At 31.3% G+C, this 27,308-nt stretch overlaps 1 protein-coding gene across 5 annotated transcripts; it reads right to left on the bottom strand.

Moving 5' to 3' along the window:
* Positions 1-258: 258 nt before the first annotated feature.
* On the bottom strand, positions 259-3,914 carry LOC112272787 (protein MOTHER of FT and TFL1). 5 transcript variants are annotated; one of them, XM_024500900.2, is made up of 6 exons: positions 3,682-3,914; positions 2,520-2,658; positions 2,019-2,114; positions 1,488-1,549; positions 1,031-1,080; positions 259-795 (listed from the first exon to the last, which is right to left on the bottom strand). In XM_024500900.2, the coding sequence occupies exons 2-6, from the start codon at positions 2,622-2,624 to the stop codon at positions 530-532; spliced, it is 579 nt and encodes a 192-aa protein (XP_024356668.1). In that variant the 5' UTR covers positions 2,625-2,658; positions 3,682-3,914; the 3' UTR covers positions 259-529. The 5 variants fall into 5 exon arrangements, with proteins under 5 accessions (XP_024356668.1, XP_024356701.1, XP_024356680.1 ...); XM_024500933.2 differs by having other exon boundaries at positions 3,780-3,914; XM_024500912.3 differs by having other exon boundaries at positions 3,578-3,690.
* Between the last annotated feature and the right edge of the window lie 23,394 nt (positions 3,915-27,308).

The raw sequence follows: 27,308 nt of genomic DNA, 5'->3' as shown, positions 1-27,308 counted from the left end.
CTCGATGAAGAAATACCAGCAATTCCACATTCATATTGATCCCAATTTGAGAAAGCTCACGATTAATTTCTAGCATCCAGAACCATTAGTGAAGCCTCTACTATAAGACATAATACCGAAAACACCAAGAGAGAATTACAATAAAAATTCATCTTCAGAATTGGGCAAATATTTGACCAATTGTATGTAACCATCTTTGAAGTACATGTGTAAAAAACAAAACAACAAAAACAAGAAAGTGAGATGGCAAACAAGACGGACTGTAAAAGTTCTTGCTTTGAAAATATTTTGAGGGCAGGAACATACAATGATATGAACAATGCTGCACATATTGTACAAAATTAATTACCTGGAAATAAGGTAGGCGCAACTGTTGTAGCCTTCGGATGTGGAACCCAGCATCTACTCTAGACTAAAACTCTAATTACTACGAAGTGTTCGGGGAATGAATTCCACCATTAATAGGTGCGGCCACCTTACTTAGAGTTTCATATGTTTCGTGTAAACCGGAGCTGACAAACTTCACTATTTAGCGACGACGACTACCAGGTTCTTTCTGGGCATTTAAGTACGTGGCTGCCACTGGTAGACCTAATCCACACTGTGCAGCAAAGTAACGTGTGTTGAAGTTGCTGCGCACTGTGGGTGGAGTGATGTGAAAAGGTGTTAAGGGTTGCTTGAATAATACAAAAATGTATCTATGTATACCTACAGGGGGGCGTGGACCCATATATGGCACCAATTCTCTACCACAACTCTTTGAAGGGGCTATTAGTTCGTTCAGCCGTGGAAATCCTACATGACCCCAAAAGGAAAAGTCAGGAATAGAACATGTGATGAATCAAGAAGTAATATAGAAGTAACCAGCTGGTAATACAATTTGAAAGAGCTTAATTTTATATTTATGTGGCTATAGCTAGGTCATGCACTCTTGGTTAACTTTCTAAACGGTATTCAGCTTGTAAAGACATCAAGTTTGTTTATCAGGTATTAAGCATACTCAAACTTAGAATTTCGAATTTGTACTAACCACTTGTCATCTCAGAGCCACCACTATTTCCAGGTATATCAGTCACAATCCTGTACAGAAACAAGCCACCCATTAGCTTTGCTCTTTCATATTATGTAACTAATTGAGAATTCAAACTGAAACCGCCCCTTATTAAAGGATTTGTGAGGGTTTTTTCTTTTACGTAGCATCATAATATCACATCCATATCTCTTTGCACTGATAGTACTGCTGATACAATACTGGTTATGAACAATCTGCACCACAAAAATTTAATATTTTTACTTGGTTCACATTTAGGAACCTATGTCCTAATTTCTCTATAGCAGCTTACCACGAAAGTGACACCTACGGAAAACCATATCATCATTTAACCTAGCACTTTACTATCAGTTCGTTGGAAGTCTATGACCCATTAGTCAAAGTCCTGAATATCTTTACAGAAAATTCCTCAGAATAAAACCATCAGGAGTATTACCAGTGCAGCCATTCTCGCAAAGTTGGTTCACTGGGACTCGGTGCATCTGGATCGATCATAATCTGTTCAAAACAGCAGAAATGTGAAAGCCTCCAAATCAATTCTTGACCCCAATTGATCAGACCATCAATCATACAAAACTGTAGAAAACTCTGAGGTAACCTTTACTTTTTGCTCAATCCCAAATATAAAGAACCCTTGTTGGCAAATCCCAATTCACACACTATAGTATAAAACGAACACAATTCATGCTTCTATGTTGCAACGCTCACAGATCCATCATCCGCCCCATCAGTAATTCAAGAAAATCGCCACGTCATTACCAACTGTGCCCTTGATATTTAGTCATGCGTAAAACTAGATGAGGAGCATATATATATATATATATATATATATATTCATGACGTCATAAGGTGCCGATTCCAGAAAAGTTACGACTGCATAGGCACAGACCTTTCTCAAAAATAACTATTAGTTGAAAGAAATATCAGTTCTGCAGTTAAGATCAAGGAAGCAGGAGAAATATCATACCAGTGTGTAAAGATTGTTCCCTCCACTCTTATCAGATAAATGAATTTCTGGCGCCTGAGCTGTAGCGGAGGGCATCATCTGGCATCCATTAGTCACCTGCACCAACCGAATAAAAGGGTCAATGAGTTGCATGCTTTGCAAGTTGTATGTAATGAATCTCAAAAACCTAGCCTCTACACATGCTGCTCTCAGAGAACAGAAAGATATCACTAAACAGTCCATTCAGAAGAGAACATGTAAGCATGACATAAATACTGAATTTACCGTACGTGAACTTATTTCAATCCTGTGAGTGAATACCTTAGCCACCGCATCCTAATTTCGAGTACAAAGGCGTGAGGATACACCAGAAACCAAACAACTGATATTTTCCCATTCATTGCCACAACTCTTTCGCTACCAATTTCCGAGAATGCAGACACACAAAGTGTTGGGAGTACAAAATGCCTATCAGATTTACATTGATACAGCATAGAACTGAGCTAAAACATCATGTCATACCTGTCTGGTCGAATAGTGAATGGCCATATCCACACTTGGTACGAACGTATCAATAACGTCTCCTATCACCTTCCCTACCACAAGCGGATCTATTGATCGTGCCATGCTTGTTTAGCACGACTTCGGCCCGAAGTACCAGCTGCTCATAATGAAAAATAGCCAAAATAACCACGTGAGAACTGGAAATCTCGAAATGGACATGACATATACAATATTCGATTGAGCACTGAGTAGATTGTGTTTCCTGAGCACTTGTTCGTGACTTTACCAAAACATCAAAAAATTGTCATCGAACGGGCAATAGTTGCTTGATGAAAAGAGGAGCAACTGAAAAAGAAGAGTTGATGAATCCCAAAACTCGAAACACAACAAAAACCAATGCCTAATTCACCAGTGTCGCTGGCAGTTTTCATACGGTCCAGCGAGTAACACTATTAGCCAGACATCTCTTGATACCTCAAAACCTACAGCACACCAAGTCTCTTCAATTGGGCAAGCCCCACGCAAATTAACTCAAGCACACAGAATCCGTACAAAAAAAAACTAACGTTTAAAGACCTCCAACCACACGACTTACTGGGCAGGAATCAAGTTGATACGAACCCTTGGGATTCGTTTAACGTCCGGGATCATCTATAAAAAGATTCTCATGGCCCCATAATGCGCCACTCACCTCTGACACTCTGCTAGACTCATACTCAGTCCAAACGCTTGCCACTCATTTCATTCGCGTCGAAACGTAAAACTCACAATCCATGTTGCAGAACTTACTATGACATCAACGCACACCGCAGAGCCAAATATCTGAGACGATAAGCATCAAAACATCAAGAAAAGCTCAACATGACAGTTAGGGGAGCCAAAAACACCCTAAACCACGTCAACATGCGGCCCCAGTCCTTCTATTTGAGGTGCCACAGCTCCAACGCCACTCCCTCACCACGAACAAACCGATCAAAAGCGGTTAAGAAACTTCCATGCCGATGCAAACATCGACATGGAATCCTCAACTGGCGACATGCTTTCGTATAGCCTCCCTCACATGAACTCAGACTCACCGAAAGTCCTCAGATCACAGCCATCAACATCACTGTTACCGCTCACAAATATCTTCTCCTCGTAACACCACGACCACAACCTCTCCAATTTCTTCCTAACTTACATTGTTCTTGATTCGGTTCCAGGGAACGAGCGAATCGTCGTCACAACGCAATCCAGTTCAGTGTCAGTGTCAGTTGTAAGGGCGTCGTGGCTATTAACTGTTTGGTCGCAGGAGGAGCAGGGTGAGTGCGTGTTGTTGCTAGAGACGATGGCGAAACAGGCCTTGAGCAAGTGCCGAATGGCGAGAATGCGAGAGAGCGAGAGAGACAGGGTCGAGTGACAGCGCAGTAAGATATGTCACGCGATGAAGCATGGGCATGAGCGTATGTGAACCCATTCTGCCCTACGACCGTGCAGCGTCCAGGTTTCATGCAGGGGCATCTGGCGGCTAGGTGTCGATCCCCGCGGGCTCCATCTCCGCCTGGCCCTAAGACCGTCCCATTGGGGTTATGTCGGTGATGCATGGCAGGCCTTGGTCCCCATAACCGTTTTGAGGTCCACGTTGGCGCCATTTTATTATAAACTACGTCTATTGCTTTCATTTCTTTGTTTTGAATTCTATTTTCTATTTTTTTCTTCTTTTTATTCTTTATAAGTATATCTCATGGTTTTGTTTTGAATTCTATTGAGTTTCTATTCTTTTCTTCTTTCTTATTCTTTATAAGTATATCTCATGGTTTTGTTTTGAATTCTATTGAGTTTCTATTCTTTTCTTCTTTCTTATTCTTTATAAGTATATCTCATGGTTTTGTTTTGAATTCTATTGAGTTTCTATTCTTTTCTTCTTCTTACTCTTTATAAGTACATCTAATGCTTTTGAGAGGAGGAGAGATATACAATTTTAACAATTTGGATTCATTTCAAAAATTGTTGTAAAGCATGTGTTGGCAAGAACCTTATATAAAAATGTAATGCACATAAAAAAAAACTATAAAAAATTATATTTGTTGCAACAACTCTCTTAAATCATGGTAATTTTTAAATCTTATAATTTTTAATTGAAGTTTTGGTATCAAAAACTTTGATGTAAAAATAAATAAGTATGATAAATCATAATAAATTATGATTTTTTACATCTTTATTATTTTATAAAGATTCTGTAATTAGATGTAATTTCAATGTTTGAAAGTTGAAAGTTATTATACTTTGAAAGTTATTAAAACAAAATATAATTCATAGATGATGGCACTTTTGATAATAAAATTAAAAATAAGATCTACATTCCTTAATGATTTTTTTAAGGATCTATATTCTACTTTAAATTAAGACTTTTTACAAAAAAATCTTAATTTTCTTAGAATAAGATTTAAAAAATGTCCTAAAATAAAGGCTCAATAGTATTTCTTTACACAATGGGAGAGACACCTTGTAACACAATCTATATTTAAAATAGTCACATTGACACATGCATGTCAAATTCATAATGGTGAAGGAGTTACAGACCCTTTCAAAATCCTCTGTAGAGACAAAGTTTGGCCTCATGCCAAATCCACAAGATGAGAATAAAGATCAAGTGGTTTCTATGTAATGCTTGTTTTATGAGAAGTTTGGCTATGAAAAAGTCAATCATACAAGGTGTAAGCGGAACTACATTGAGAATGATAAAACAATTATAATTCTTTTCTGCACTAATAATATCACTATGTATTAAGAACATGAACTTCAAAGAATTAAAAGGTCAATATATTGTTATGTTACTCAAAAAGACTAAAAAATCTCTCAAAGATGATACTATAGTATTAAACTAGAATAGCTATTGCTATAGACAAGAAGATTAGAAAGTCTTGAAACAAGACTAAAGAATACAAAGGCATTGACAAGAGTGAAGAAGACTTTACTCTTACCTTCATATACTCTCAAACTAAGAGCTATGTGGCGATGTTCTATAGCACCTCCAAAACATGTTCACTTTGTAAAATACATATATTAACTTACAAGGTAAGTTTTTTATATATATGCTACATACTTAGCTTGTTTCTCAACCTACCACATGTGGTGTCATGGATATATATATATATATATATATATATACTTATTTATTGTAATTGTTACTTAGGAAGTATGAATAGATAGAAATATATAAAAGATGATTAATTTCATAATATCTTCTAGAAAAGATTTTTAGAAACTTCATAGATGTTATTTTGACTTTACATATGTTTGTAGTTGATTGGTAGATTAGAAACTTAATCAAGTTAACCACATGTTGATAGCTTGCAAAATAAGTTAACTATGTGGCACTTATATTGAAAACTTGTCTTGTAAATTAAAATATGCTATCATGTTTTGGTTCAGCTACGATGTAAATAATGCATATATATATATATATATATATATATATATATATATATATATTTTATATATAATTTATTGTACAATGTAGTAAGAGTCATGTTATTAGATTTTAGTTGATTATAAAATATAATTAAATTACTTCTTTAAAGAAGTTAGTTTAAAAGAGCTATTATTGAGGTTGATTTTATATTGATAATAGTTTTTATATATTTAGAGCCACCTTTATTAGAAATTGGTGATTCTTGAAATCTTTTTTATTTTATTTTATTTTATTTGATATTTAAATGCACATATTATGTACGTATTATATAAAACTTATTAAAAAAAATGAATAAAGAAGGATTTTTGTATAAAAAAGAATAATTAGGCCTATTATATGGATGAATAGAGATGGATGATAAAAATCTATATTCTTATTGGCCAAAAGACATGTCCAATGGACTTCAAGGAGGCTGCTTGAGGCTTTATTAGGAATTAGGGTTATTCTTTTGAAGCCATTCAAACATCAAAAGTTAGAATCGTCAAGATTAGGATTTTAGGTATGATTTTGGTATAAATTTTGTATGAATTGGAGTTTTCTTGAAGAAGATATAAGCGCTCAAAGTTCAATTGTTGATTTTGTACCTACTATCACTCTTTGGGACATAATGGATGCATATGAAGAGCTTTTGAGGATAGGATTGTACAATAGAAATTTGATTTAAAAGACTATATTTTTCATGTAAAAAATAAAAGATTTGGAGTTGATTTGAACATGCAATGATTGCTTGAAGACAAAGCTTTCAAATTGAGGTTTATTAATGAACCAATTTTATGAGGGATTTGGTTCTAGCCATATCTTAGGTATTTGGAGAAATCTTTGACTAAAATTTTTGAAAAATTTGTACTATCATGTTATAAAGCTATATATCAAATTTTGTAGTATTTAGATTTTGGATTTTTGAGATGTAAAGAAAATAGTTTTTGGATGCTTTTAAGTTAGAATTTAGAGCATATGCTAAGGTTTCTAAGATGCCAAATTATCTATATTAGATTTACACTTAATTTTTTTTGTGATAAAGCTTAAAAATAAATGCTAAATTATCTAGAAATTTGAAAAAATTGAATAATTGGATTAAGAGATATAATATTTTAAAATTTAAAGAAATTTTTTTTTTGCAGGAGAAAAATATTTTGAAATGATTTTGCTATAATTTAGTACTTTATGCAAAGTAAAGAGGTTTTGGGAGCTAATACTTAATATATATATATATATATATATATATATATATATATATATATTAAAGATGGAGATATGGATCTATAGCAAAATTATGATATAAAAGTAGATTTTTGTAAGAAGATTATGGATTTTTTTGAGCTTATCGATAATATAACTTATTGGCAAATAGTTAGTTATGATTTGATATATCAAAGGATGTTAGGACATTTCTAGATGCTATAGAAAGCCTTGTATACAAAATCTCTTAAATATAAAAGGTTTTTATTATTAAAATATCTTTTTATATTGCTACATTTATTTAACTTTTATAATAAGAATAAATCACTTATTAAAACTTGATCTATAAATTAAAGCTAAATTTTCTACAATTAGGAATCTAGTATATTCTTAGATAGAAAAACATGCCATATAATAATATGTTGTATAAAGTCAATACGTTTTGGAGGTCCTATAGAACATTACTATATAGCTCTTAGGTAGATAATATATATAGAAGCAAGAGTGAAGCCTTCTTCATTCTTATTAATTCCTTTCTTGCTTCTAGACTAATTTCAAGAATGTCTATTTTTTTTTTTTTTTTTTTTTTTTTTATCTTTTGGCAATAATCATTCTAATTTCTTTTTATTATACATACTTTTTTATTTCTATTTTTTCATACTTCTTTAAAAAAACCTGACTTACTTATTTGCTTACATCAAATTCTTATTATTGATAAATTAATAAGAATATATTTATAATATTAGAGATTTGCTTTTTAGGATTAAAAGTGGATTTTCCATTATTTTTATAAGACATAAGTGTATTAGGAATTATGGATTATTTTCTTCTAAATTGATATTATTTTTAGTATTTTCTTTATTTTTAAGCTCTTTCTTTTATTTATCTTAATTGATATTAGACATATCTTTTTTTTTAAGTATTATTATAGTAGAGCTTATTGAAATAAAGAATACAATGGCATAAATACAAAAATAATTAAAAGAATTAATATTTTCAATGCATCAACTCAATTTATGACTACAAGTAAGAATAAAAATGACAAAAAATCAAGATATAAAGATGATTAGAGTTGTTTCAATATTTGCACCAGATCATATCTATTTTCTTATAATAGAATATCATTCAAGTATTAGAGAATTAAGAATTGTCTTATTTCAAAAGTTTGATGGTACAAATCAAAGTTTCAAGGATTCATTAATTAAGTACTATTGATAATTGAACTTCAAATTTAAAGCTATCTAACTCCAAGATCATTACTTAAGTTTATTGAAATACTATTTTTTGATTTTGCATTATTATAGTTTTTATCTTTTTTTAAATGACGTGATCTAATATTTAATAATTTGAAAGTTTTTTTTGCAAAGTTTTGATCTTTGTATAGAGAACATGATGTAGTTCATGTTGCAAGAAATAAGATTTGTATTTTACAACAAAAAAGTCAATTTGTAATATTTTATGCTTTATTATTTTGACAACTTACAATTGATATCAAGTAGAATGATACTACACTCATTAGCTAATTATTTTAAGTATTATAATATGAAGTAAAAAAATTGTTGCTTAGTTCATTTCATCTTCAAAAATTGAGTCAAGCAATTGATTTTGCTGTAAAGTATGAGAATCAAATTTTTGAATTTTGGTCTAAGAATTATATAAATAGACTTCAATGTTATTATAATTCAATAGCAACACCATCATCTTATCAATACATACCTTTGGAAGTAGAAGATATGCAAATTGATGCAATACATTTTTAACTTCTTATTGAACAAAAAAAGACTCATTGTCATCAAGAAAGAATTCATTTATATTATTGAGAACCAAAAGATATTGCTTAACATTGTCCAAAGAAGTGATACAATCATAAAATTAAAAGTACAATTGTCAAAGAAGATAGTATATTGAAAAGTGAGTTTGTCTAAGTATAATAAGGATCATGCGGCTAGAACCTTATACAACATGTAATGAAGATCTTATTTTCTCCTTAATATCCTCTCTTTGTTTTATAATAGATATTAATTTAAGTCCTGAATATCACAAAGCTTTTGCTATCCTAGATTCAAGAGTCTCAACTTAGTTTTTAGATATAAAATTCATTAAAAGACATAACATACTTTTAATAAAGAAAATAAAACATATTTGTATAGAAATCATAGATAGTTGTCCGTTGTAACATAAAATAGATAAGATATTTATATAGGGATAGATAGTTAGAACCATCAAAGTTTTTAGAATTGAAGTTAGATTAAAAGATCAAGTAGGATCTATTGTGTAATATTCTAAAAAGAATTTAGAATGGTTATCTAAATAGGACCGACCATGATATTTTTTAGAAAAGACTTAGGACGGTGTTGTTTTGTAATTTATTCATAGTGTAAAACTAATGGTTATTATATTGATATTATTTAATAATGACCTTAGAAAATAATGAGTTATTTTCTATAAAATTTCATGGTTTATAGAAATCTTAAATAACTTGTATAAGTTTTATAAGTAAAAGTAGAAGTATTAGGGTTATTTAATATAGAAGATGTAGAAAGATATGGATATTGATATTATAGTATTGTGGCCTTAGGCCACCTACATGGATAGATAAGGCAAGGATAAGAGGATCTTCACTCTCATTGGCTATAGGTCATGACCAATGAGCTTCAAGGGATTGTTCAAGAGAAAACTGAAGGAGAGGCCACATCTTTGGAGGCATTTGAGGGTTTAGTGGGGAGATTCAGAAAGCTTGTATTTTGGGCTATAAATTTGGTATATAAAGTTTGTTATTTGAGTTTTGTATAAAAAAGTTAAGGTTGTTTGAAGTTAGGGTAAGAATTGTTTACAGACTATCACTCTTTTAAGCATACAGAAAGTTGTAGATGGTTTTCTAGAAAACAAAAGGTGTCGTTGGAAAGCTGATTTGAAGTAATACAATTTTTGTACAAGGGTTGTTAACTTTGAGTCTGTAATGAGAGAGTTATGGCTGTTTAAAGCCTGGATGTGAAATTTGTACCTACTATCACTCTTTCAAGCATACAAAGAATTGTAGAAAGGCATTTAACAATCAAAAGATAGAATTGGAAAGCTGACATGAAGGGCTTCAATTATTGTGTAAGATTTGATAAAATCAGATCTGAAATAAAGAAGAAATGGCTGGTCGAAGTCAGAGCTTGGAAATTAAGGAAGTAAGTAAACCGAATTATTAATGGTTATGTTTTGAGCCATTTTTTTTGAGCATTTTTGAATGAATTTTGGCTCAAATTTTCCAAAGATGTAGTTATAATATTAAGAAGCTACAAAAAAGAAATTTCATATCATTTCAATATTGGGTTTGTATGAAATCCCAAAATCAGTACATGGATGTTTGTAAGGCAACATGTAAAGGCTGTGCTACTAAAATTGTGTTATGTAGAGTTTTGTAAAGAATCAATGATTGAAAATTGGATATAAAAGAGTTAAGGGTACTGCCTTATTTCTCAAATAATTTGAACTTAATCTAACAATTGGATTGAAAATTATCAAATTTTAAAGTTCAATGCATCAAAGGGATTTGGTATTGAAGGAATTTTGGTATTACAAGGATTTTACTACTACAAAAAGGGTTTTGGAAATTACAAAAGATTTAGAAATTACTAATTGATTTTACTATTATTGAAGGTCCAATAATTATTATTTATTGCTACAACTTTTACTATTATTGGAGGTCCGATAATTATTATTTATTGCTATAACTTTTACTATTATTGGAGGTCTGATAATTATAATTTATTTCTATAAATTTTACTATTATTGGAAATCTAATAATTATTATTTATTGCTATAAATTTTATTATTATTGGAGGTCTGGTAATTATTATTTAGTGATGCAACTTTTATTATTACTAGAGGCTTGGCATTTGATGTTTATTGCTACTATATTTAATATTATGAAAAGAAATAAAAACAAAATTATAAATAATCTTAGAGTATTTTTAATCTTATGATTAATTAAGAATTTAGTGTTAGCCAAAAACCTAGCGCTTTCTCAAGGCAAGCTCTCTTTTCTCCAGTAACGGTTATCTAGGTAGGATCCATCATAGAACCTTCTAAAAGGAGTTTAAAGAAGTTATCTAAGTGGGATCTACTACCTTAGAACATTTTAGAAAGTCTAGGGTGGTAGAATAAAGTATAAATAGGATTAGCAAAGGCCTTTTAAGGCATCTGGTCAAGTATGGCTTTGGACCCTTTTTCTTAATACAATTGGATTTTTTTATCTTCTTGTTTTGTTTTATTTTTTCTTAATTCGAATTGCTTAATTTTGTCTTCCATGTACCATTCTATTTACTTTTATTTAGCTTTGTTCTGGTCGAATTTGTCCTATTTTGTGATGAGATTTTATATAGCTGTAGATTAGAAGGATTTTAAACACTTGAAATAGACCAATCTTATATCATTGGTATTAAAGCGAGTGTTAGACTATTTACTTTTGGTAGTATGTCAATAATCATCATCTAATCCAAAGTCAATTGTTGTAGTCACAAAAAATATTGTATTGATGCTACCACAAATTACTCTTAAAAAGTCAACCAAAAAGTAAGAAGGCATTATAATAATAGAGTTCAATGGAAAAATTATAGCATAAGAGATATGACAGAGCAATTTTAGATAGAAGTTCAAAAATAATACCTCTTAAATTAGATAGCTACTTTGCAAGGGCAAATAGAAGCCTCGAGGATAAAAAAATCAATATTTGCTAAGCTAAAATTGAATAAGCCTAATACATACTCTTAGACTTCAAGACAAGAAGATGTATGTCAATGGTTCTTCAACATGTGATAATACCTCTACCTATCTAAGAGAAATATCACTAAAGGAATTATATATGCAACCATTTATTTGAAAAGATACGGTAGCCATTTGGTGGCAACATTGAGTTCAAAACTATAGAGCTCAAGGTAAATTTTGTGATTGGAAGGAATCTAAGACTGAGTTTAAGAATCAATTTTGATCCATTAATGCAGAAAAGATAGCACGCAATTAATTAATAAATCTCACACAATCTAGGTCAATATTAAGGACCATATATAAGATAAGGATTCAAGACGAAGAAATGGAGTTAGCTGAAGATTAGAACAATAATTGGATAGAATGCGAGGTCTTAGTTAGACCATAAGAAGTAAATTTTCGGGATTGAAGATTCCTTTAGCCTTGACTGCTATATATACTAGATCCAATGAAGCTTCTTGAAAAGTTTCTATGAGGCTTGAGAAGAAAGCAAGCATAAGTTCCTTCTTCGGCAACTTCCTAAATCATCTAAAGCCTTCTAGAACCTTCCAAGATCTCATATGACCTTCTATAACTTTTTTAGAAACTACTAGAATCTTTTGAAATCTTCTTAGGACCTACTAGAACTTTTTAGGATCTATAAGAACCTTCTTAAAATCTTTTAGAACCTCCTAGAACCTTCTTGAACCTTCTTTAGTTGTATGTCCATAAAAGTCGGTCCAAGATTATGTTTCTTGATTCAAGTTTTTATGTCTCCAAATTGACAATGTTTTGGAGGCAGAGATGATGGATCGATTCCTATGAGGTTTGAAATGTGGAGTCCAATGAGAGGTGGAGATAATGGATCTACAAACAATTGAAGAGTCAATTTGGATAGTAGAAATGATCAATACTATAGATTTCAGAAATTGTAGAGTACAACCTATAGCATGAAGTCCTATGTCACTATTTAATACTATGGCATAATAACCAATGCCAATAGAGATTGATGCCCTATAAGGATCATTGATACCACAAAGATAAGAAATATTGGTACAAAGGAGATTATATTTCTATTATTAGGAGCCAGGCCATGAGATTTAAGGTTGTCAAGAACCAGAACATCAAAATTCAAGCACTAGCAAGACAAGGTGGATTCATAGTCTCAAAACTTATGAAGTTGATAATGAAACAAAGTAAAAAAACAAGGCTTTCTAGTAAAGGCATAGAGGGTTAATATTAGGAATAGCTATTATTTCTCAAAGACAAATGGCATGGCCTCAAATAATTATAAAAAGATCTGACTAGTGCATCTAATAAGACTATTAAGAGGATAGCCATGTCAAGTGCTTATAGATTTTGGCTCTATCAAAAATTGCATCTCAATTAAAATTGATGACCAACTTAGAATTAAAACTACAGCAATCAAGGAAAGAAGTATATACCTTATAGATGACCAAGAGAATACATTGAATGAGTCATATGAAGAAGAAACCTTGAAGTTGAGTGACACCTATATCTTAAGAAAGAGGTTCAAGGTGACAAAGCTAAGATATGATTTTATCTTTGGTATGCCATTACTAGAGATGAGAAATAAGCAAGTTAATTTGATAGCAAAGACAATCTCTTTTAAAGATGGTGGATCCAAGGTGATTCTTTGCACCTTCACATTAAGTGAAAAAGAAAGATAATCTGCAATCAAAGAATTATTTGTAGGAAGGACTTGTATGAAGAAGCAAATATAACATAAGCAATTTGTATATATGGTGGTTCCAAATCTTACATCAATGGTAGGAAAGACAGTCAAAGGAGTAGAACGAGTAGGTCAACTCATACAAGAATATGAAGATGTCTTCCCAACCAATCTACCTAGCGGCGTGTCTGCTGATTGAAGTACCTCCTTTTAAATAGAACTATTGCTTTGAGCCAAACGAGCAAGTCCACTAATTTATTACCTAGCACTAAAAGAGCTTAAAGAGCTACAAAAGATATTGGACAAATTCTTGGTAAAAGGCCTCATTCAAGTAAGCACATCATCATGGAAAATACTTGTACTCTTTGTACCTAAGAACGATGGTAGACTTCACCTTTACATCAATTGTCGAGGCCTCAATAAGCAAATTATTAAGAATGCATATCTATTTCCATGCGTGGATGATCTTCTTGACCAACTTTAAGGTGCGACAATCTTTGGAAAATTAGATTTTTAGAGTGGCTATTGAAAAATACCTATTGCAAGAGAGGATGTAAAAAAGACTATTTCATATGTGTTCTGGATATTTTAAATGGTTGGTTTTACCTTTTGACCTCTTCAATGCTCAAGCTTCTTTCATGTATCATATGAACAAATTATTTTGGCACCTTTTGGACAAGTATGTAGTTGTCTTCATTGATGATATCCTTGTATATAGTAAAATTTGTAAAGAACATAAACAATACATATGAAAAGTGCTCTGCCAGCTATAAGATAGTCACTTTTATTGCAAACAATCAAAATGTGAACTTTGGAAGTCAAAAGTTATTTTTTGAGGCATGTGCTATTCTTCAAAGGTGTATGTATGGAATAAGATAAGTTAAAAGCAGTAGAGGATTGGCCAACCTCCAAAGATGCTTCTGAACTCTACTCATTTTTAGGCCTGTTGGATATTATCATTGTCTTATTCAACGATTTGCTCATATTCTTGCCTCATTGACAAACCTATTAGAAAAGAGTATTTTATTTGAATGAAAATTAGAATAGCAAAGCACCTTTAATAAGTTAAAAGAGGCACTTATTACTATTCTAATATTGCAACCGTTGTCGTGATGTAATATGACTAATAGGTGAAAGGGTGAAGAAATATATCATGTTTTGAGGATCTCACTTCAAAAATATTGTAGAAAATTAACTTAGAAAAATAGATATTAGTAAAAGGGTAGAAAAATTAAAGGTGCTAATGCTGCTTTTTTACAAATTATGCTTCTATTTACTTTGTAAGGCCATAAATAAGGCAAAACAAGGTAGATTAGAAAAATAAAGGATATAGATATATGTAGGGAGGAGTTAGGAGTGCAAATTAGTAAAAATTACCTCAAGAAGACGAAAGTTGATACCCGGAGAGGGCCGGTTATGAACCAGGATCGAAATCAGACCTTGAGGCACAAAACCGAGTCTCGACGACGACTCTAGGACTCTTTGGCAGATCGGAGAAGGGGGTTTGATAGAAGATTGGATAGGGTTTCACTAGGCATTGATTTTGGGTGATTTGGAGTTGATATGACTTTGTAAAAGCTTTGCAAAGTGGAGGTTTGTTTTGGATGACTTGGATTTTATGAAATAAAATAGGGTTTATGTTTTGAGTGATTTCGAGAGTTCTGTTGGAGATCTATGGGTGAAATTTTTTGGATTTATGATTATAGTTTTGTTAAATATATATTGTGAATTTGAGCTCGATCTAACGGTTGAATTGAGAGATATTGAGGTTTAAGCAGGTCAAGGTCTTAGAAAGTAGAATTTTAGGTCTATTGGGGATTTTTGAGATTTCATGCAATCTAATGGTTGGATTGGAGTAAAACTTGTGTGAAAGGGTATTAGACTTGTTTTTCTGTGTCCATGAGAAATTTGAAACCAATCGAACAATGCAAAGAAGAGAAATTGGCTCTGGAAGGTTGGCATCAAGATTGGAGAAGGAGGCCAGCTAACACCCAAACATATTTTTGAGGTTTTTGTCAATTTGGTAACTCCGATCCTTTTCAAATTTTTTTGTACTTGTTTTAAACTTGATTTTCAAGAAGTATGCAAATTTTGAATTGAGATCAACGGTTTATTCATTACATATTGAGGTTTAAATCTGTCATAGGAATTACTAGGATTTGGATTAGGGTTTGGCTAGGGTTTGATTTAGGGTTTGATTTAGAATTTAGGGTTTGGATTAGGATTTGATTAGGGTTTGATTAGGGTTTGGATTAGGATTTAGAGTTTGGTTAGGATTTGATTTAAGGTTTGGATTAGGGTTTGGATTAGGGTTTAAGGTTTGGTTAGGATTTAGGGTTGGATTAGGGTTTGGATTAGGGTTTAGGATTTGATTTAGGATTTGATTTAGGGTTTGATTTAGGGTTTGGATTAGGATTTGGATTAGGATTTAGGATTTGGTTAGGATTTGATTTAGGGTTTGGATTAGGATTTGATTTAAGGTTTGGTTTAGGATTTAGGATTTGGATTAGGGTTTTGGGTTGGATTAGAGTTTGGATTAAGGTTTAGGATTTGGTTTAGGCTTTAGGATTTGAAATAGGGTTTGATTTAGGGTTTAATTTAAGGTTTGTTTGGGATTTGACTTAAGGTTTAAGAGTTATTAGGATTTAAGATTTAATTAGGTTTGGTCTAAAGTTTGACTGAAATTCAATAGGGTTTTAACTAGAATTAAATTAAGGTTGAATTGACATATGTTTGAGTAATATTTGTGTTCATTCTAATATTTCTTTTAAAATTTTATTGTTTGTTTGAAATTTCTTTGAGTTGTTTTGAATTTGATTACGTTTGTTTACCATTATTATAGTCTAATTAGAGCATTGTTAGTATTCTATTAGAATTAGGATTTTGTTATCGCAATTTCTATTCTTTCTTCTATAGCCAGGTGCCCGGAGCATTTTCAAGCAAGACTTCACACATTACGACACCGTATGATCCTAAGCTTCTTTGTATGCTTGATATTGATGCTTCCGACTTTACTATTAGAGTGGTCTTCCAACAAGACTTTGATAGGGGCCTTCAATTTATGGCATATGAATCGCACAAGATCAAAAGGAAAAAAGTATAATTATTCTATACATAATTGAGAGAAATTAGCAATTGCATATACTACAAAGGTGTGGTGACACTATCTTTTGGAAAAGCTAGTGGTTGTTTGGACTGACCATTGACCTTTATTACACGATTTGCATCTGAAAAATATGAAATCAGAATATGATTATTGAAAAGAATAGTTGCTGCTTTTTGATATCCAACTTGAGTACAAGCAAAGGCAACAACATACTGTACTAGAGAGCTTATTGCAGGGACTAGACTTGAAGGACAAATCATGAGAGAAGGCAAGAGTGACTACCATTAGTAGTGTCATTTTAAATCTAACCAAAGAAGTAGAATAGAAGGAAGCTATGCATTACAATACTTATTTTAAGATGGTTAGCAATTGGATGAAGGTGGACAATTTACAATATCAAGATTACATCTCAGTGATGGCTTGTTCTATTTTAAAGAATAAATTTATGTACCTAACAATGCTATACTTTGAACGCATATATTTTAAGAGAGACATGATATCCTAATATTTGGACATTTAGGATAAGAAAAGACTCTAAAAAAGATTTCAAGGACATGATTTTGGATAGGTTTAGATTATGATATTTGAGCCTTTATACGCTCTTGTGGATGATGTCAACATAATAAAGCATGCAACACAGTATCTCTTAGATTATTACAGCCAATTTTGTTATTTACGGCACGTTGGAGGTAGGTGACTATGAATTTCATTATATATTTGGTGCAGACACCTCATAATCATACTACGATTGTTGTTTTTGTAGATCAATTCTTGAAGCAAGTTCACTTGGCCATGATGTGCTTGGATATTGATGCTCCAATGCTTGTACAAGTCTTCTTTGATATTGTCTTTTATCAAGATGGATTATCTTGTGTCATCATTTCAGATCAAGATCCACGATTCACAAAAAGTTTTTGGCAAGCCTTTTTTGAGCTACTAGGCAAAAGACTTATCATATCTATAGCCTTTTATCTCCAAATAGATGAGCAAATAAACCATGTGAATTAGACTTTGGAGAATATGTTGTGGACATTTATAATAGTTCATCATATAGATTGAGATGAATACTTGACGTCTTTAGAATTTTCTTACAATGATAATATTCAAGCAAATACTAATCATTCACTATTTTTTCATAATACCAATGAGCATTTGATTATGCCAACAACTCTTTATCATCCTATCGATACCAATAATCCAACAATGGAGGAATTTATACAACGACTTACAATGGCCTTATAAGAAGGATGGTACTGCTTTTTTACTTTATAGAATTGATAGAAGCAATATAAGAATAACCACCAACAATATAAGACCTTTAGGAAGGATGATTAGATATTATTCTCCAATACTAACTTGCCACTTGCTACATTAATCCAAATTTGTAAACTAGCATCTCAGTGGCTTGGACCTTTCTACATTTCTATAGTGATTTTTGATGTTGCATACTAACTTGAGCTTCCGCCATATATTTGAGTCTATCTAGTCTTCCATATTTTAAAATTAAAAGAATTTTATATCAAGCCAAAGGACTTTTTGGATTGACATCAACGACCACTACCACCTCTTGTAATTGATGACTAAGAAGAATATGAAGTAGACAGCATTTTGGAGCATTGCTATCTTCACCATGGTAGTGGATATCTACAACTTTAGTACAAAGTTCTTTAGAAAAGGTTATCCTATTCAAGATGCAACGTGAGAACCTACACAAAACCTCACCCATTGTGAAGAGACAATTTGGAGATACCATTGGGAGTAAAAGAAGGATGTTCTACAATAGTGAAGTATGATTAACTGTAATAAAATATAGATAAGATATTTGTATAGAGATAGATAGTTAGAACCACGGAAGTTTCTAAAATTGGAGTAAGGTTAATAGGCCATGTAAGATCCATCATAGAATATTCTAAAAAAGATTTAAGGTGGTTATCTACATAGGATCTATGATGGTATCTTCTAAAAAAAACTTAAAATAATTATTTAAGTAGGATCTATCATGGAACCTTCTAGAAGAAGTTTAAGGTAGTTATATAAGTAGAGTCTACTACCTAAGATATTTTAGGAAGTCGAAGATGGTACAACAAATTATAAATAGGATTGGTTAAGGCCTTTTGGAGCATCTGGTCAGATATGGCTTTAGACCTTTTTTCTTAATACAATTGGATTTTGTATCTTTTTATTTTTTTTTTGTTCTATCTTAATTCCAATTGCTCAATTTTGTCTTCTATGTCTCATTTTATTTAGTTTTATTCAACTTTTTTTTGGTCTAATTTTTCCCACCTTATGATGAGGTTTTATGTTGCTATATATTAGATGGATCTTGGACACTTGAGATAGACCGGTCCTATTTCATTTGTAGTTCTTTATAAATCTCATTCATAAATTATTTCCTTTATAAGTAATAATTAATGGTCATAGTAGCTTTATAGTATTAATATCATTAAAACTCCTTCTATTGCAATCATTTTAGATTTATCATAGTTAAAAAAATATAATTTTTGAAAAATTTGGATTTCTTATAATCTTTAATTTTTTTTAAAGTATAATTAAGAATATAACTAAGCAAGTAGAAAGTCACAAGTTCAGTATAATTTAACTTATATTTTTAGATGCAAGAACTTTCTTGCATACTGCAAAAGAAAGACTATCTTATGTCATTCATGCTACACCTATTTCTAATAGCAAAAAAACTTCAATTGGCATTTCTAGCAAATATTAAGATTTTCAAGATGTATTTGATAAAAAAAAAAATACATATTTTCTTCTAAAACATTGTTCCTATGATTGCTCAATTAATCATTAAGAAGAAGCTCAAATGCTATTTGGACCAATTTATAGTTTATCACAAAATGAAGTGGCTGATTTCATAGAATACATTGAAGAAAATCTTGTAAAGAACTTTATATGCCATTCTAAATTTCTTACAAAAGCTCTAATTTTATTTGTGAAGAAAAAAGATGAATCATTGTAGATGTATTTTAATTATCAAGGATTTAATAAGATCACTATAAAAAATAAGTACACAATATCTTTGATATTTGGAATTTTTGATCAGTTGAATTTAGCTAAGACCTATACAAAAATAGATCTACAAAAAACATTGTGAAGGAAAAAATTCAATGAAAGCAAATAAACAAGTGAGACTATTTTAAAGAAATATCACAAAATAAAAATAAAGAAGTATGTATATTAAAAAAGAAATTGAAATGACTATTGCCATAAGATAAGAAAACTAGAGACTCTTGAAACTAGACTAAAAAGAAGAAAGGAATTGACAAGAGTAAAGAAGGCTTTATTCTTGTCTCTCTATATATTTTCTACCTAGGATCTATGTATGAACATTCTATAAGACCTCCAAAAATGTGTTGAATTTGGATAACACATATCTTAACTTATAAGCTAAGTTTTTTATATGAGTGCTACATAATTAGCTTGTTGCATAAGCTACTAATACATGCGGCTTGTGGTTAGCTTATTGAAAAATTTTCTATCCTATCAATCAACTACAAAACATGTAAAGTCAAAATAGCATCCAGAAGATATTATGAAATTAATCTAATTTTATCTACTTCTATCTATTCATATTATCTAGATAACAATTATAATAGATATATATATATATCTATGATATTATCCCCCTTTTTAGAGATGAGTTCCATGAGAAGCGGTAATCACATGTATGTTAAAGAAGCTTAAGATGGAGCAAATTATATTTTTCATATATTCTAATCTTTGTTTTTTTTGAAGATAGTTGATATGTCTTTTCAGCTATAAATTATGTCTTATTTTAAGGTAGAAAGACCACTATGTTATTTGATCATTGTTGAAACTTTTATAACTTCCTTCAAAAGAAATATTTATAACACCATCAAGAGTTGTTTCTACTTCAAATAAAATCACCAAACATTTAGAGTCTCTTCTCAAGTTGTCATACTAAATACATTATAGCTTGCAATCTATTGAAGGAATAATTGTTACAAACATATACATTTACTTCAATAATTACTTATATGATTAAGTAGAATTAGATAAATATAGAATATTTTTATTAAATTTTCTAGAAAAGCTTCCTAGAAGCTTCATAGACATGGTTTTGATTTTAGATGTGTTTGTAGGTTAGAAACTTGGCCAAAAAGCTAACTATATATTGGTAGCTTGTGGAACAAGTTATCTCTATGTAATAGCTTGTAGAACAAGCCAATTACATGGTACATACATAGATAACTTACCTTGTAAGATAAGACATGTGGCTAGCAAAGTCAACACATGTTGGAGGTCCTATAGGACATCACCACGTAGCTCTTAGTTAGATAGTATATATGGAGGCAAGAGTGAAGCCTTCTTCACTCTTGTCAATGTCTTTCTAATCTAAGACTTATTTCAAGACTTTCTAGTCTTCTTGTTTTTTTGGCAATACCTATTCTAGTTAATATTATATCACCTATTGAGTGACTTTCTAGTTCTCTTTAGTAATAGAAGAGTGTATTGAGGATTCTCTTTCTTCAAGATTCATATCCTTGATAGTTTGACAAGAGTGCTAATATATTATTTCTGTCTTGTTTTAGAAGTGAATGGATTATCCCACTTCTATTGTTCTATTTTGAAGATTGCGGATTATCCACCTTTAAACAAAAAATCTTATTTTCTAACACTGATCTTTTTCTTAAAGAGAATGGATTACCCTTCTTTGTGGATTTTTTTTTTAGAGGTTATAGATTACCTTCCTCTAATTTAACTTTTGAATTTGTTTGAGTTGTCTATGGAAGGAAAGATTATGGATGCTACTCTCAACGGAAGTGAGAATAGATTTGTAACTATGGCAGATCTTCATGAACTTGTCAACACTCTAAGAGTAGAAATCTCACGTATTTCTAATGTGAATCATGAAAGTACTATGCCTATACCTATGGAAGAAGTTCAGAGTCTGCGACAAGAAGTTGTGTAGTTGAAAGAAGCAAGTAGATCAACGTCACAACCAAATCTAAGGAGTTTTGCTTTTGCAAGTATGACAGGGATAAGGATTAGTATGCCTAAGAAGTTTGATGGAACAAGATCAAAATTTCAAGGATTTTTGTAACAAGTCAAGCTCTATCTAAAGTTGCACCCTTTTCAATATCCTGATGGATTTACCCAAGTCAGATTTATAGGTGCACTACTATCACGAAGTATTCTTTTTTGATTTGCACCTTTAATGGAAAAAGATTCACAACTCTTTTATGATTTGAATTTAGTCGTAGAAGTGTTTATGGTCACATTCGGAGAAAGTGATTAAGAATAAGTAGCAGAGACCAAGCTTTTATCCTTACGAAAAGAATCATGATCAGCCACTATATGTGCTACCAAATTCCAAAACCTCGCTTGTGACGTGGACTAGAACAAAAAAGTACTTATCAACCAATTTCAATATGGGTTGAAGGATAGCGTCGAAGATTTGTTATTAAAAATACCAAAAGTAGAATCTTTGGATCAATTTATTACTCAAGCCATTGCATGTGACAATTATTTATTTGAAAGGCATCAAGAATAAAGATTTGATTGGAAAAGAACAAGTCAAGTAATGGCGACAGCTTTCAAGTTTTCTGAAACATATTTGTCAAAGTTAGAACCAATGCAAATTGATATGATACGTTTTAAACCTCTCACAAAGCACGAAAAGACTCGATGTTGCTAAAAGGGGTTGTGTTTATATTATGGAGAAGCTAAGCACACTGCTCAATATTATCCAAAGAACCAACACAATTACAAAATGAAGAGCACAATTACCAAAGAAGATAATGTATCAGAAAATAAATTTTTTGAGCTACAATAGAGACTGTGCAGCTAGAATCATGTGCAATACCTAGTAAAGGTCCTATCCTCTCGTCAAATCCCTCACTTTATTTTATAATATAAGTATGTTTAGGATCTAATAATCACAAAGTCTTTACTTTATTAGATTTAGGAGCCTCAGTATGTTTTATAGACAAAGATTTTGCCAAAAATAAAAAAATACCTTTAATGAAGAAAGTTAAATCCATACATGTAGAAGTCACAGATGGTCATTCGTTATTTTTTGGAAATATTATCCATGAAACTATTCCTTTAGATGTAGAAATTAAAGATTGTAACAGCGTAGTAATATTGAATGTAATAAAATCTCCCTCTCATCCGTTTATTTTAGAATTATCATGGCTAGAAAAATATAACCCTCAAATAGATTGGATTTTTTGTAACCTTAAATTTCATGATAGTATAATCCAAGATCACATTAGTAAAGTAGAAGTATGTAAGTTGAGTACGTCCAAACCTTTATTAGTAGGTGCAAAAGCTTTCTTGCATGCTGCAAAAGAAGGATCATCTTTTGCTACATACACTACACCCATTTCTAATGGTGAAACAACGTTGAGTGGTATTCCTAACTAATATTAAGAATTCTAAGACGTTTTTGAAAAGAAGAATGTAGATATTTTTCTCGAGCATCGACCTTATGATTGTTCAATTGATCTACAAGAAAGAGCTCAACCACCATTCGAACCAATCTATAGCTTATCGTATAATGAATTGGTTGTATTAAAAGAGTACATTGATGAGAATTTGGCAAAGAACTTCATAAGCCATTTTAAATCTCCGACTAGGGCTCCTATCTTATTTGTGAAGAAGAAAGACAGATCTCTACGAATGTGTGTGGATTATCGAGGATTCAACAAGATCACCATCAAAAATAGGTATCCTTTGTCTTTAATTTTAGGACTTCTTGACCAACTCAATCAAGCAAAGATCTATACCAAAATAGATCTATGAGGAGCATACAACTTAGTTCGTATCAAAGAAAGAGATAAATGGAAGACTACTTTTTGAACTAGGTATAGACATTTTGAATATAATGTCATGCCTTTTGGACTCACGAATACACTAACTGCTTTTCAATATCTTATGAATGATATTTTTTGTGAATTTTTAAATGATTTTATTATTTGTTATTTAGACGATATCCTAATCTACTCTAAGAACATAGAAGAACATAAGCTTCATATTCGTCACGTATTAGAAAAACTTAGAGATGCAGGATTATATGCCAAGTTGGAAAAGTGTGTATTCCATACTACTCAAGTTGATTTTTTAGGATACATCATTTTCAATGAAGGTCATATGATGGATCCCAAGAAGGTTCAAACTATCATAGATTGGAAGATTCCAAGAACAGTACGAGATGTGCAATGCTTTTTGGGGCTTTACTAATTACTATCAATAGCTTTCCATTTGAAGAAATTTTTAAGAACAAAGATTAATTATGAGATCCAAGACAAAAAGCTCCTTGCAATCATGGATTCATTTCAAGAATGGCATCATTATCTAGAAGTCTAGTTACTATATATACAGACCATAAGAACCTTGAGTACTTTATGTCAACACGTGTCTTGAATCATCATCAAGCCTTTGGACAATGTCTTTATTTAGATTTAATTTCAAAATCATTTATCGATCCAAAAAACAACAAGGTCTATCGGACCCTCTTTCTAAACGTTCTTATCTTGTATCAAAAGATGGAGATGCATCTTTTGATAAAAAAAAATCAATTCTCTTGAATCCAGAGTATTTTTATTTTTGAGCTATAAAATCTATATTGACTATTCATACAACATTTGTAAAGCAAATTCAATCCAACATGTTCTCTGATCTTCTTGTTTAGGATATCAAGGATACGTCTTCTAAGTCCCATGATACTTCCAAGTTTGAATTCAAGAATAATCTATTATATTTCAAAAGACTTCTATAAGTTCTAAAAGGTGAAGCTCAATTATGTGTTGTTCAAGTTTGTCAAGGCTTTCCAACAGCAGGACATTTTGGGTATAATAAAACTTTGGAACTAATATCCAAAGATTTTTGGTGGCTGCAAATATGGAAGGTAATTAAAGATTTTGTATAATCTTATGATGTTTGCTCAAGATCAAAAATTCCTCGTCATCGACCTTACGGACTTCTTTAGTCGTTATCCATTCTGTTTCTATGGATTTCATCACGGATCTTCCAATCTCAAGTTCTTATGACTCTATAGTCGTGATGGTAGATCGTTTTATCAATATGGCATATTTTGTAATATGTACAAAATTTATCACATGTGAAGAAATAGCTAAGCTTTTCATTGACAATATCTATCGCTATAATGGATTGCCAAAGAATATTATATCAAATAGGGGGATTCAATTTGTATCAAGATTTTGGAGAAACCTATTCAAGATTCTAAAGGTGGATATAAAGCTTTCTTTGGCTTTTCATCCTCAACTGATGGACAAACGAAACAAGTAAATCAAGTTCTGGAGTAATATTTGAGATGTACCATTAATTATCATCAAGATGATAGGACAACTCTTTTACCATTGGAAAAGTTTGCATATAATAATTTGGTACATTCTTTCACTCAAAAAACACCTTTTTTTTGCCAATTATGGTTATTATCTATGTCTTGATACTTTTGACTTTTCAAAAGTTAATAATCATGCAATGGAAGATTTAGCAGATCGCTTGTCAAAGCTACATGCAACAATGAAGATACAATTAAAGGAAGCTCAAGAACAAAAAAAGTTCAATATAGATGCCTATTGCAAAGAGCAACCACAATATAATATGGGTGACAAAGTATGGTTACTTCATCATAATATCAAGACTACTCACCCTTGTGATAAATTAGATTATTGTAGGTTGGGATCTTTTCCTATTTGTAAAAAAATCAATCATGTTGCCTATGGATTACATCTAGCAGAGTCTATGAAAATCCACCGTATATTTCATGTGTCTCTTTTGGAGCTAAATAAGATAGTGAATATCTTGAGAAGAAGACAAATGCCACCTCTTTTTATAGAAGTGGATAATAATTAAGACTTTGAGGTAGAAGAAGTCTTAGACTCAAGGCGGCACCAAAATAGGTTGAAATATCTTATTCATTGGTGTAGATATAATATTAGTGAACGCACATGGGAGCCATGAAAGAATCTGGTAAATATAGCAAAAAAAATTGAAGTCTTTCATCAACGACATCTATCAAAACTAAGATGAAGAATAGCAAATCTTTGCTATAAAAGAAACAAGATCAAAGAAAAATAACATTCTACCTTCTATCTTTCATTATAACTTCTATGTATTTGTGATGAGATGGATCACCAACAACCAACAAATTCAATTCAAGAGCTTTTATTTGTGGACTTACGAGATAAGACATTGCGATTGCCACAACCTTCAAGACGACAAAATCAAGATGAAGATCCTCAAGAATGACATGTCCTTCCTTGAATAGATGGCGAGATACAATGTATTTGGTATCAAGACTTTGGAAGAAACTCCCGATGTTTAGTGATTTTATTAGAGGTAGGAACAACTTCTGATGGTATTTCAAATGTTTTATTTGAAGGGAGTTATAAGGGCCTCAACAATGACCAAATAACAAGGTGGTCTTCTCACTTTGATATGAAAAACTATAGATGGTTGAGAGGACCTATCAACCATCTTTGAAAAGAGCAAAGATCAGAGTATGTAGCATATACAATTCATCGCATCTTAGACTTCTTTAATATATAAAAGAATTTATGAAATTATTCTATAAAGTCTTTTAGAAAAACTTCCTAGAAGCTTTATAGACATGGTTTTGATTTTAGATGTGTTTGTAGATTAGAAACTTTGCCAAAAAACTAACCATGTATTGATAGCTTGTGGAACAAGTTAACTCCGTGTAATAGCTTGTGGAACAAGCCAACTATGTGGCGCATACATAGATAACTTGCCTTGCAAGATAAGACATGTGGCTAGCAAAGTCAACACATGTTGGAGGTCCTATAAGACATTGCCACATAGCTCTTAGTTAGATAGTATATATAGAGGCAAGAGTGAAGCCTTCTTCACTCTTGTTAATGCCTTTCTAGTCTTAGTCTTGTCTCAAGACTCTCTAGTCTTCTTATTTTTTTGGCAATAGTTATTCTAGTTAATATTATATCACCTTTTGAGTGATTTTCTAGTTCGCTTTAGTAATAAAAGAGTGTATTGAGGATTCTCTTTCTTCAAGATTCATATCCTTAATAATAATATGTCATTCTTGAAGGTCTTCATTCCTACTATGTCGTCTTGAAGGCTATGATAATTATAATATTTTGTCCAATAAGGCAATAAATAATGGTTCTTGAGTTGAATTTGTTGGCCATTGGTTTTCTATCTCTTTAATACCACAATTATATAGAAACTACAAACAAGGATATAAGATAGAATGTAATCTTTTATAAATTATGTTTCTTTTATAGCAAAGATTTGCTATCTTTTATCTTTATTTTGATGGATGAAAATAATAAAAAGCTTTGATCTTTTTTACTATATTTTTAAGATTTTTTGTTGGCTTCTATGTGTATTTACTAATATTATATCAACATTAATAAATAAGATATTTTAACTTATGTAAGTGTTGCCTTGAGTCTAAGACTTCTTCTACCTCAAATTTTTGATTATTATTCACTCTTATAAGAGGCTGTGAGACAAATTTTAGAACTCACAATGTAGTTAAAATAAATATTAGAATAAATCAATAGAATTAAGAAAAAAAATTGGATGTAGTTAAGTAGGATAAATTATTGAAAAAAAGTCTCATTTACCTATTAAAAATTGAATACATTCATAATA

The sequence above is a fragment of the Physcomitrium patens genome, chromosome 2, assembly GCF_059467195.1.
Source record: "Physcomitrium patens ecotype Gransden chromosome 2, ASM5946719v1, whole genome shotgun sequence".
NCBI classification, from domain to species: Eukaryota; Viridiplantae; Streptophyta; class Bryopsida; order Funariales; family Funariaceae; genus Physcomitrium; species Physcomitrium patens.
The sequence above is the reverse complement of the archived record's forward strand: the minus strand, read 5'-3'. Positions and strand labels throughout refer to the sequence as shown.